Genomic DNA, 13,864 nt, shown 5'->3' with positions numbered 1-13,864 from the left:
AAAACTGGGTGGGCTGGTCGGTTTTTGTCAACTTGACACAAATCTTCGTTGTTTTATGTGCATTGGTGTTTGGCCTGCATATACGTCTGTGTGAAGGAGTCAGAGCTACTAGAACTTTAGCTACAGACAATTGTGAGCTGCCTCGTGGGTGCTGGGAACTGAACCCCAGTCCTCTACAAGAGCAGCTAGTGCTCTTAAACACCAAGCCATCTCTCCAGGCCCTGGGAAGAGGAATTCTTTTTTTTTTTTTTTTTTTTTTTTTTTTGGTTTTTCGAGACAGGGTTTCTCTGTGTCTTTGGAGGCTGTCCTGGAACTCACTTGGTAGTCCAGGCTGGTCTCGAACTCACAGAGATCCACCTGCCTCTGCCTCCCGAGTGCTGGGATTAAAGGCGTGCGCCACCAACGCCCGGCGAGGAATTCTTAATTAAAGTGCCTCCATACGATTATCTTGTAAGCAAATATATGGGGAACTGTCTTAAGAATTGATGTGATAGGGCCCAGCCCACTGTGGGTGGAGCCAGCCCTAGGCAGGTGGTCCTGGGTACTGGGAGAGGAAGATGCCAGCAAGCTGCACTCCTCCATGGTCTGCATCATCCTGGTTCCTGCCCTGCTGGAGTCCCTGCCCTGACTTCTCTCCCTGATGGGCTGTGCTGTGGAGCTGTGAGCTGAAATAAAAACCCTTTCCTCCCCAAGTTGCTTTTGGTCATGGCATTTTATCACAGTAACAAAACCCTAACTATGACACTAGGCTGGCAGAGGTGGCTCAGTGGGTATAGAGCTTCCTATGCAAGCATGAGGACCTGAGCTCCGATCCCCAGCACCCATACAAATGCCAGGCGTGCACATCAGTGACCTCAGTCCCACTCCCAGGAAGGGATACCAGGAAATAGGCAGGATCCTGGCCTTGCAGGTCAGCCAGTCCAACTAAAACAGGGAGTTCGAGGTTCAGTGAGAGGCCTCTCCAAAAAAAAAAAAAAAAAAAAAAAAAAGATGGAGAAGTAGAGGTAGACACTTGACTTCTGGCCTCCATCACACAACACATGTGTGCACACTACATGCAGAAACAGTAAAACTTACATTTCCTAATTAAAAAGAACTATTTTGATACTAATCTCAAACACATAAATTCAGCTCAAAATGCAATATCCTCTATAACCAAGATTAAGAGCCTATGGAAGCCGGATGTGCAGAAACGTCCTAGACCCTACTTTGAGACATCCTAGAAATGGGCACAATCAAAGGCTAATTAATGCAAAGTTATACTGAAAACCTTATTTTTCACAACCAACACTCTCCCCCCAACCACACACATACAACAGCTTTTCATTCCTGTCAGGGGAAGCAGCTTCCTTCTTGGGGCCTGACGGGAGCCATTGTGTGGATACTTATCACATACTCCCACATCACAGGCAATCCTCATGGACTGAAGGATTCTTGGGTCAGTTTCCACATTGGAAACATGAAAAGCAGACTTGTGTCATCACCCAATTCCCTCTAGCTGTAGTTTCCCATTCATCTAGGATGAAGATGCTGGTGTCTGTCCTGGGCTGCGATTTGATTGGGGCATTGGCCACCAGAATACATTCAGACACCAGCAGAACAGACACGCAAACTTGCCCAAGCACAACTCGGAGTATTGGATGAGCAGTGGCTGTGAGGACTCACAGAAGCTCCTTGGTCAGGAGGTATGCTCACTGTGGCCATGGAGGGAGAGGCGGGAAAGAAAACAAGCCAGGGCTGAAGAAAGAGGGACTTTCTGTAAGCCAAGGCTAAGCAGAGAACTAACACAAAGGTGACAAGTGGCCCTGCAGGAAAGCCAGATATGCAACAACACAAAGGCACATGCTAGAACAAGGGGACAGAGCACTGGCCTTTCTAGCAAGACATTCCAACCAGGCTCAGGAGGCTCCCATAAGCAATTTTAAGCCATTAAGTCTAAAGTTAAAGATTTCAAACCAATTATTATTAATAATGCTATTTGGTTTCTTGAGACAGGGTGTCTCTGTGCAGCTCTGAATGTCCCTGAACTCACTCTGTAGACCAGGCTGGCCTCAAACTCACAGAGATCCAGCTGGCTCTGCATTCAGAGTGCTGGGACTAAAGTCATGCGCCACCATGCTCAGCTTCAAATCATTTTTTTTTAAAAGCAAGCCTCTACTGTGTGATGACTTCGGGTACCTTCTACTCCCAAAGGAAACCTAGGAAGTCCAGGCTTTGCTCAGTGTATGTGGGACGCCATTTAAAACATGCAAAACAGGGCTGGGGAAAAGAGCATGTGTTGTACAAGCAAAGGGTCTGAGTCTAACTCCCAGCACCCAGGTGAGATCCAGACATGGCTGCATGTGTTATAACCCCAGCATTGGTGGGTGAGGACCGGTGGCTCCCAGGAGCTGGCTGACTAGCTGGCCTAGCCAAAAAGTAAGCTTCGGGTCTAGTGAGAGACTCTGCCTCAAAGCAATTAGGTAAACAAGAAACAGCAATAGTGGAAAGCACTTAGCATCCTCTGGTTTCTGCATAAGTGTACACACGCACACATACATCACACACTCAGACACACACACATTTGTACACATCTGTGTATGTACCATAAAGATAAAATACCAACTCTGAGTCCAGACCAATTCCAAGATGAAGAACGTGGGTTTTTAGTCTCCCAAACAAGATTCCAAGAATGGTGTTTCCCCCCTGGTGTCACCAGGTTTGGCTATTCTACCACATTCCAACAAGCTGGCTTGTTGGGAAACAGGGGTCCTTTGTCCTTCATACCAATGACCTCACCCCTGCCCAAGCCAGGAAATACTAACTTGCCATATCAGGAAGGAGCCCACTTCACGTGGCTGCTCTGGCTAGCAGGCCTGGCCTCGGGCCAGAAACGGAACACCTCCCATTTGAACCACCAGTCTGTCCTCTATCACAGGGCTTTTGTTCCTAGTGCCATCTCTGCCTCAGGCCACCTGCTGGCTCCAGTAAGTAGGTTGAGGCTCCCTTTACCCTATCTCTGCCTCCTGTTCCCTGTCAGCCTGGGCTATGTTCAGAGTAAGAGTGCCGGCCCAGCTACCTAGCTACTGTCACACACTGGACTATAAAAAGACAATAACAGTGCATGAAACACGCCGCATGGGCTTGGCGTGAGTAATCAGTTAGAAAGCATTTCAAACCAGGGCTGCTGAAACACAGCAGGGGTTTCTACTATTACTATTTCCTTTTGTTTTCCCCAGGTCAGGCGGAAGCGGCAACCACACTCTGCTCCCAAAATCATCTGTGGGTATTCACCATCACAAGTGCACACACATGTGCACCACACGCAGTCTTTCTTTCCTGGCATGAAGAAAAAGGGCAACTAAAGACAGCAGCCCCCCCCTTCAGCTTGGGCCCCTCCCCCTTCAGGTTGGTCCCCCCCTTCAGGTTGGGCCCTCCCCCTTCAGGTTGGGCCCTCCCCCTTCAGGTTGGTCCCCCCCCCCTTCAGGTTGGGCCCTCCCCCTTCAGGTTGGTCCCCTCCAAGCCTGCTTCATGATAGCCAAGGTTTTAGGGACTCTGCTTCACACCCGCGGTTAGAGCTTGAATGTGCAGACGCTGGAGCTGAGGGATGCAATGCACGTGGTGACAAATCTCTCACCACGACCGAATCCCCACTCAAAGATGCAGGAAGTCAGTGTGCAACAGCCTGAGGTGTCAGTCACATGGTGTGGGCTGCTTAACCGCCCTTCTAGTCACACACTTTCATTTGGGTCAATGGTTCCAATTAGTACCTCACAAAAATATAACAAGCTCAATTCTTCACAGATAAAGTGTCTTCAACGACCTCGACAAAAAGAAAAGTAAATACATCTTTTAAAAACGTGGCTACAATGTAAAAAAATGGAAATAAGTCATTAAAAGATTTTCACTTAAATATAACATTCTAGATCATAAGTATTATTAAAGGATTTTCATTTATTTACTTAGCATGTGTATGTGCGTGTAGGTCAGAGGACAACCTAAGGGAACTGGTTATCTCTTGGTATCATGTGGGTTTGGGGTTGAATTCAGGTTGTCAGGCTTGGAAAAAGGCCTCTCTACCCAACATGCAATCTCAGTAGCCAAGTGTGATTTTTGTAGCTTCACTGTATTTTCATCCTACTGTTATTGCTATCCAAAGTTAGCTTGTATTAGTAAAAGTTGCTGAAAAGAATCTACTTAAAAATGGATGCCAACCTGCACTCGTGTGCAATATTCACCCACAGATACACACATGCAATTTAGAATAATAAAAGTACATTTTTTAAAAATGGAGGCCAAAACATTATTGGTAAAGGAAATTTGGCTAAGGGAACATATAAATAACTTTATCCTACTTTGAACAATTGTTTTTGGTTTGGTTTGGGTTTTGGTTTTTTGAGACAGGGTTTCTCTGTGTAACAGCCCTGGCTGTCCTGGAACTCATTCTATAGACCAGGCTGGCCTTGAACTCAGAAATTCTCCTGCCTCTGCCTCCCAAGTGCTAGGATTAAAGATGTGTGCCACCACCATTCAGCTTTATTTTGAACAATTTTTCCTATTTGTTTGTTTGTTTATTTATTTATATGTATCCATGCAGGTCAGAAGAGGGCGCCAGATCTCATTACAGATGGTTGTGAGCCACCATATGGTTGCTGAGAATTGAACTCAGGTCCTCTGGAAGATCAACTAGTGTTCTTAACCACTGAGCCATCTCTCCAGCCCCTATTTTGAACAAATTTTAAGTTGTAATTTCACTTCCAAAGAATGAATAAAAACAATGACTTTCTTTTTGGAATAATTTTCCTAGCCCCACCCCCCCAAATTGTATAACACAACATGGCATCCTTCCTATTGTCTCTGACTTAACACTATTTGTTAGAAAGAAGACAATAGCAAGATGTTCACACACATGTGCACACATGCAGGCACACACACACACACATTAAAGAAGTAAAAGAGAACTACTTCACAAATCACACAAGTTTGGTTTGTCACAGAGTGCTCTTAAAACTTTGATACGCAAATTATCATTTTCAAAGCACCTGAGCTGACTCTCATCAATAACTTTCTTTTTTTTTATTATAAATGACAGCAATCCCTGGCATATATTCCAAAATCCTTAAAGGATGCATGGAACCTCCTAGGTAGTGCCCAGGCTTCTATGTATCACCTGCTTCCACACACACACACACACACACACACACACACACATACATACACACACACATACATACATACATGCACACACACACGTACATACACACACATACATACACACATACATACACACATACACACACATACACACACATACATACATACACACACATACACACATACATACACATACACACATACATACATACACACACATACATACACACACATACACATACATGCACACACACATACATACACACGCATACACACATACATACATACACACATACATACACACACATACACACATACATACACATACACATACACACATGCACACACATACATACACACACATACACACATACATACACATACACATACACACATGCACACACATACATACACACACATACACATACACACATACATACATAAACATACATACACACACATACATACACACACATACACATACATACACACACATACACATACATACATACATACACACACATACACACACATACATACACACACATACATACACACACACATATGACATTAGCAACTAATAACAGAGCAGAACAAACAGTGCACACAGTAGGCGTGGCAGGGCTGAAGGTGGCACAGTACAGAAGAGCACATGCTGTTATCGCAGGGACCTGGGTTGGGTTCTAGCACCCGTGTAGGTCGTTCAGAATCACTTGTGACTGCAGCTCCAGTGGGATTCTAAGCCTCTGGGCTGCTCAGACACCAGTGCTCACATGCACATACCCCACCCCCATTCCAGATTCATATAACAAGTCATTTCTAGTGATGTAATTGGGATTGTACTCTCAGAACTCCATCCTGTATTTTGGCCTTTCCACATAAAGGCAACACTTTATGGCTGCTCCTGAATTGTCGACATCACTGCTCCTGTATCTTATGTCATTACTAAGTACATTAGTATCTACAGAATCTAAGCGATGTGATTGGTACTGATCCTGTAACAGTCGTTCTGATAACCAAATGGCAGTCAAGTGACAAGTGGGCAGGTTATGTGCCGGGCAGGCCACATGCCCGGCACCGACAGGCTGTACAAAAGGATGATTCCCACTCGGGCAACAGTACACCACTCAAAACAAAAGGATGACTCCCACTCGGGCAACAGTACACCACTCAAAACAAGGGATGACCCATCACGTTACTCAAAACTTTTCAAGTTACTTCTTGAAATTTTCATCTAACATTTTTGTACTGTGGCTGACCACAGATAACTAAAACCTTGGATAAGAGGGTTTTACCTTCTATGGTCCTGCTAGATTTGGCAATGGACTACAATTAGTTCCTCTAATTAATTTCAGAGACAAGGTGAATACTGAAACTTTTCCCAAATTCTGTCTGTATGATATCATCACTGACAAGCCAGCATAGGACAAGGGCTGATTCAACCTTTTAGTCACAGGGTTTTTTAATAGAAACGATTTTCTGAAAAGAGACCACTTACATAGTCTGCATAATACTGACCGTCTTCCTCACTAATCTTTTAATAATAAACATGACAAAAATGTCCCCCATCATGTACTATCAAATAGTGAATGACTTAGGCAACCTACTGACTTGTGGCCAAACAAAGATAAAGTATTTTCTAAGAGAATTAACTAGCTGAGGAGGAAAAAAAGTTATGAGATTATTTGGTCCTAATCTTTTTTTATTTCTCCTGCCTCAAATTCTATTTCTGAAGAAGGGACTCCACCTACTTTTGAAAGATTGAACAATAATAAATAAAGTAACAAAGATAGATGGATGGATAGATGATAGATGGAAAATAGAGATAGACAGACACACAGTCTGTGCCTCAACTTCTGGTGTGAAACATCAACTTTTGACTGATGCCGATTTCTCTCCGCCCACTGTGACATCATAGGAACACTGCTCAGCATCTGCGCTGTCCCCTTAACAACTCTGCTCTCTGCTTGGTTCATCAGCGGACAGTCTCAGGCTGGTAGGGTGTGGCCTTTCTCAGGACATTCCCTGTGGAATTTTCTACTTCACCTGGCCCCTGTTTCTCTCCAGCAATGAAGTTAATGGTAACAGTAACACCCTGGCAGCAGCATCCCACAGCTGGGACGAAGTCGGTGACTGGTGGGAGCAACCTTAGGTAAAAATACTGCAGACTCACTGTTTTTACTGAAGTTCTACAGAGTTTTCTGTCGCTGCTGTTTTTATTTTTTATAGATAAATAGTATTTCTTAATGTACTGCTCACTTTGGTCAATTTTTCCAGACCTATGTTCTTGGGGATTTTTAGACATTGTTGTCCAATGCTTGTTTTTGAAAGAAAAGAGCTGTGACCTGTTAGCTGTCATTTTCAGCAAAGGCTGACAAACCATCATGGCACAGAAGACTTCTAACATGGGAGATCCAGTCCAGACCCAGACCTCATGATCTGCCTGGAATATAAGGCTGTGGAAAAACTACAATGTTTTAGCCTTAACGTCACTGTATTATATACTAAGCTGTCTTTATTAAGTTGCCACAAGCATTACTAGAGTCAGAAACCACTGGTATGAATTCCACGGAAGTCTCTTAAGTTACAAACAGTGCCATCATCACAGAGGCCACAAAGTCCTAGTCTGTGGAAAACGGAAGAAAACACTTAACTAACTTTAACATTTAGCGTACTTACAACTGTCTGGTGAAGAATAAAGGGAGGTAAGCTTTGCACACTCAGTGGTACCTAAGATGCACAGCTGTAGGGCAGACGCATTTCCATTGGAAAATAGGCGCAGAGGAAGATCAGGAGGCCAGGTGGTGGCCCACCCCTGCAATCTCAGCACTCAGCAGGCTCACGGGAGGGATGGCGAGTTCAAGGCCAGCAAGTGAGGCAGTGAGACCCTGTCTCAGGAAGGAAGACCAACTAACACAAGCAGACTTGAACTGGCACCTCCTGGCACAAGCGATGACTTTCTTCTCTCCAGAGAAGCCACGCCATGTGTGAACAGTGACAGACAGACACACATCTTTTTCAGAGTGGTCACATGAACAAATTTTAAAAAAGACGACATCTACTGTTCATTATGTTACAGCTGTGGAAACTAGACTTTGGACATGCTAGAAAACTGCAGACTCAAATACTGCACCAGAGACCATACAAACAATGCGCTGTTGCCTTGGTAATCACTGCAATGCACAGAGGCACACAACTTACCTCTATAGCAAAGATGCCTTTGTCACGACCGTACACTTTCATCTCTTCTGGAAAAAGCTGGAAAGCGTTTACATATGGGATACGGTCCTCTTCTACAAACCTGCACATCACAGAAAGAAGTCTTGATGAAAGCTGACAATCTCCCCCTTCACAAGGGAATGGAGAACTAGCTCGGTGGATTCTATCTCCATCATATTTTAAAGAGAAAGCTGCCGTCCCCCATATCCCTGTAGGAGAACAGTCAGATGACTGTCTACAGAGTGTCTAACTCTAACCAAGTGTGTCTGAGGAGTGTGTACCTGTCCGCGCACACCAGGCTCCCGGAGTACTCCTTCCACATCTGGCTGCCGTCACATGACTAGCTCCTGCTCATCCTGCTCACTCCTCCTTCAGGAAGCAATTCCTTGGTCCCTGTGTCCTAGTCCCCCTCTGTCCTCAGGACCTTGCCCAGTGCACGCTAGCTGATGGGAAAACTATTAAGGCTTCCATCCCAGTGCCTTGTATACAGCGGGAGGCCAAGCACTTTGAGTCAAATGTTGAGTCTGAAGAAAACTTCAGAGTTTAAAAATGGACTAAAACATTTATTTATATTTCATCCATCAAGTCAAATAAAGTTGTGGGGTACAATATTGTCAGTCAGCACTGTGGGGAAACAGCAGTGAACCAAACAGGTAAAGTTTCTGTTCGTGCAGAACTTGAGTTCTAAAGAGAAGAGGAAGATGTAGGCAGTCAGTCAATAAACCCACAGTAAGAAACAAAGGGGAGAGATGGAGAGGATGAGGGAGAGAGAGCACGAGCATGCAGGGCGGGGTCTGGTGTGCAAATCCTGAAACAAGGCATCAAGGTAAACAAGACCCAGTTGGGAAGAAGCTCCCAAAATGCACTGTCTGGAAAAGTGCTGACCTATGCTTAATCTCAAAAGGAAAATATGATTCCTTTTGGTGTACTGAAACATAAGAATTAAATATTTAAGATACAAATGGATGAAAACCTCTCCCAGGTGGGTTTTCATTAGTTGTTTTAGTTTATACACAGTATCTATGCATAGTAAACTACAATATTAGCTTGGCATTATTATATACACGATACAATACATATCACCTCAAAGCCACCTAGACTTCCAAATGCTTATATATACATTATTTACTCTTTGATATATATCTACACACACATATGATATGTGACATGTACGATACATACACATAATAAATGTGAGAACACATGCTATCAGTGCGCCCGGTGCTGGAAGCGACAGAGGAACAGGGATGAAGAGCTGCCCCACCCACCCTGCAGCTCGGCAGACAAGGGCAGCAGAGAAGCGTGCTGAGTGCAGCAGGAGAGGCAGGAGAGAGAGAGGAATCTGGGGAGCAGCATCTTGAGGCATGTGGGATCTCACCATCTACGGTACTGTTTGCAGCCTCTTCTCAAAGTCTGCTTACTTTTGAATTTGAAATGTATTTTAGAAAAACTGTTTTCCCAATGAATGGCAACTCCATCAGAATTCGAACACACCACTTATTTCCCTTCGTGGGGATTAACAGCTGGCTATCCGGGTCAATCCAGGAAGTTGTTGACTAAGGAACTGGCACCAAATGAAAGCATCCTGCATGCCTCTCCTCTCCTGCCCAGCCCAGCGGAGCGGAGCGCTTCAGCAGGTACTCCTGGAAACACTCTCTGCTCATAATGTTACTGCAGTTTTGGATCTCTGGTTTGAGACACACTGGAATTTAACAAGCTGTGCAGTTATCAGAGCTGTGTGCACTGGGCACCAGTCCTGCCCATTGGTCCTTTCCATGTCCCTCCCCACCGGCTTGGGAAGTCATCAGCTCTTACCTAAAGCATAGTAAGAGGCCACTTGCCTCCTGCTTGCCTTTCCTGCACAGGCTATCATTTCCACACAGCTGTCCCAGTGACCCTTCATGAACACAGCTCAGACGGTCTCTGTCGGCAACCTCCCCTCTGCTCACTTAGCACTTAAACCCAAAGTCCTAATGGGCACAGGGCTATTTTTATATTTTTGGTTGTGAGCCTAGCCTTTAATGGCTGAGCCATCTTTCCAGCCCGCACAGGGCTATTTTTAAGGTGATAAAATATGTCCTGAAAGTGTATCAAAGTGATGGTTGCATATTTTTGTGAATATGCTGAAAACCATTAAGTTGCACTTTACTGTTTTGTTTTGTTATGTGAGATGGTCTCACTGTGTAGCCCTGGCGGGCCTGGAACACACTTTACACTTGTGTCTGCTTGTCTCCTCAGTACAGAGGGTTAACGGCTTGCATCGCCATGCCTGGAGTAAACTGTGCATCTTTGTAAAGATGTATTTATTTTATACATATGAGTGTTTTCCTGAACATCTGTGTATATAATACATGTGCACCTAGTGCCCACGCAGGCCAGAGAAGGGCATTGGATCCCCTGGAACTGGACTCACAAACTGTGAGATGCCATGGGCATGCTGGGAACCAAAGTCAGGCCCTCTGAAAGAAGAGCAGGAAGTGCTTTTAATCACTGAGCCCTCTCCAGTCGCTAGGAATTACATATTCTTAATGGTTGAAAATTTTGTTATATGTAAATTATTCCTCAATTTTTAAAAATTATGGGTGATGAGAGAATTGGAGGTAAAAACAACTAAAATTATTATATACACATATGAAAGTGTCAGAGAATTTTTTTAAAGAGGGGAAAAGTTCCTGATCCTAGCATGACTTACAAAGACATACCTCTTTCCTATTCACTTCTCAATCCTCCCTTCCTTCATCAGTGTTCTGGTGAAAGCTTCACCCCTACCCCTGGCATTCATACACCCAAAGAGTCTGGGATGTTCTGGTGGAGGTTCCACCCAAGTCCCCTCCCCTATCTCCAATCCCTGCTGCATCTCAGAAAGTCCGCCAAATGATGACCCCTCCCCCAGAGACGTTCAAGACCATTCTCACAGAGTATTTAAACTGCCTCCCAGAAAATAGACGTGTGGTTTTCCCGGTCTCTCTTTCTCGGTTTCTCTCTGGGGAGCTGGAAGGCCATCTGGGAGCTCTGTATCCATTAAACGTGGGCTTTTACTAATTCAGTTTGATTTGGTCTGATTTGGATTGCTGCATTGGCAGAGAGGCTTATCAGGTGTAGAAACTTTTCAATCAGTTCTCTCCCTCCAGGCCCACTATTCACTCTGCTCCTGCTTAGAGCCTGGTGCTCAAAGCCCTCTCCTCGGAAAGCCGGGATCCTCACGGGTTGGCAAATGCAGCTGAGACCCCTCTCTAATAGTCTAAAGCAGCTGTTCAGGTGGTTCTTCCACAGCATCCAAGTTCAGCCTCTAGTCTACACCTGCCTGATGGATCATTTCCCCTTTATTCATGCCCATCCCTGTCTCCCCCTTTTGTCTTCAACCTCATCAGAGAGGGGGCTTGCCACTCATCCTTTCCAACCGCATCTCAAGGATCTGAGCTACAGACCACTGTACAAGTACAGCAGATAGTCAGCAGATATCTGTACACTAGATGCTGGCTGCTGACACTTCCTGCAGTTAGAGCCAGCAGCAGGGGCCTCTGTAGTAATGTGAAGGAAGGAACTAATCCCAAGACCTATGGATGCTACTGCTCTGAAGACAAATAGGAACAACAGCTTACAACTGGTAAGATCATTAGGGTCAGGCGTGGTGGCACACACCTTCAGTCGCAGCACTGGAGGCAGAGGCAGGTGGATCTCTCTCTTAGAGGCCAGCCTGGTCTCCAGAGTGAACAACCCTGTCTCAAGAAAAGAAAAGAGAGAGGGAGAAAGACATCCATGCATTCTGGCATGTCTCCCTGCAGACCACTGTTCTTCAGCTTTGCAAAGCTTAGCAGGAGGCTCTCTGATTGGAAGACCCTGAAGAATCTCCTGCAGGGCAGGAGATAAGCAGGCCCTAGCCCAGAGTTTGATTCCTGCAACTCTGCAGGAATCTCGGTCCCCAGATAATGCTGGAGCTGCAGGTCAAGAGGTGACAAGCTAAGATCTGTCTTAGAGCTCTTTCCAGGGGAAAAGCAAAGTGCTAGGAACAATGACAGCCCCTTCGCCCACTGCCCCAAGCGACGAAGCTCTGTCCCCAACTTGTACACCCCAAGGTGCAGAGTGACAGCCCTCCAGCTAACTAGATCCAATCTCGGAGGCATTTTAGAATTCCCCTCTGTGGGGGAGGAGAATCAGAGCCAAGGAGAGTAAGCAAGGGAGGGACTGGGAACAGGGACTGTCACTTCCATGTACACAGGGTTTCCCCTGAGAAGAACAGCAGGTATTTTCTTGTCATTTGTTGAATTTCTGGAGGGTTCTACTGCCCTCTTACAGATTGCCCTGGGACGGCTGGTCCCTTGACCCAGCTCTGAAGTCACCATTAGGTTTCAGGATCAGGGATGGTTCTGAAAGACCCTCAGGCCATCAGCAGGAAGATGGGGAGGAATGACAAGACTGCAGAGCTCAGTTGGGAAATCAGCAAGCACCCAGGTGAGGTGAGGCACAGGGAAGAATGGACCAGGGTTTTGGAAGCACAAGTGATATAATGACTGCACGTAGTGAGGAGAGAGGCCAGGAGAAGCTCCACCAGGGTCACTGCAAGTGGAGAAGAGCAGGGTCCAAGAGGCAGATGGTGAGGCACTTTGTAGTCATACAGACTTAACCATAAAGACATCAAGTAGTCATGGCCAGTGGGCAGCTACACAGATGATGAATAAATATATGGGTCGGGCCCTCACTAGACAAGTCTGGACGGGGATACAGACTTGGGAGTCTTCGGCACACAAATAATAATTCTAATCATTTTCTCTTGGGAGAAGATGATGTCATCTAGAGAGAGCACAAAGCAAGGCAATATTCAACTCAGAATCACAAGTGGTTTTCACACCTGAGAAAAGCTTGGTTATTTGGTTAATGTGCCAAATCAAAGGCACTATCATCATTTACAAGAAGCATTCTATTTAATAAAAGGGTCAAGCACCAATAATGACGACGACAAGGATCATGGTGATGAGGAAAACTAAACAATCACAACTAGCCAGAGCTCTACTGACTTGCTCTAACTGCCGATGGCCGACATGGTTAGAACCTAAGGTGCCATTATTAATATAGCCCATGTTACCTAGAGGGAAGCAGAAACAGACATTTACTGACTTGCTCAACAACATGTCATGTGACGACAACGAATTGGTAGAACCAGAAGTCTAGCTTCAAACTTGTATGTGCCCTTGTAAGCATTCCACATACTGATTAAATCCAATGTTATTATTCACAACACATATAAAGGAAGGGAGAGATGAACATGTTAATGACTGTGGTCTGCCTAGTAAGTGGCTGATTCTTGTTCACTCAGCTCATTAGTTATAAATCCTGTATAACAGAGCTGGCTTTGGCTCAGGCATCTCCTTCTTTAGGCCAGTCTTCCTGTCTAAAATTCTCTAGACTACCTTGAAATATATAAAGGCCTACTACTGCATTACAGGTCTTTCTATAGCTTTGATATTAACTTTTCCTAATAAACAGACTGCCTATATTTTAGTTTTTACAGCCG

General features: G+C 45.1%; 1 protein-coding gene across 2 annotated transcripts in view; it reads right to left on the bottom strand.

Moving 5' to 3' along the window:
• Taf1b (TATA-box binding protein associated factor, RNA polymerase I subunit B) overlaps nucleotides 1-13,864 on the bottom strand; it is a 77,598-nt gene that overhangs the window by 30,429 nt on the left and 33,305 nt on the right. For both annotated transcript variants that reach the window (XM_040730731.1, XM_013121945.3), the window contains one exon: nucleotides 8,335-8,434. In XM_040730731.1, the coding sequence (XP_040586665.1) occupies nucleotides 8,335-8,434 (100 nt within the window). The remainder of the gene's footprint in view (nucleotides 1-8,334; nucleotides 8,435-13,864) is intronic.

Source organism: Mesocricetus auratus, unplaced genomic scaffold, assembly GCF_017639785.1.
Source record: "Mesocricetus auratus isolate SY011 unplaced genomic scaffold, BCM_Maur_2.0 Super-Scaffold_100024, whole genome shotgun sequence".
NCBI lineage: Eukaryota > Metazoa > Chordata > Mammalia > Rodentia > Cricetidae > Mesocricetus > Mesocricetus auratus.
This window is presented reverse-complemented; position numbering and strand designations above follow the sequence as displayed.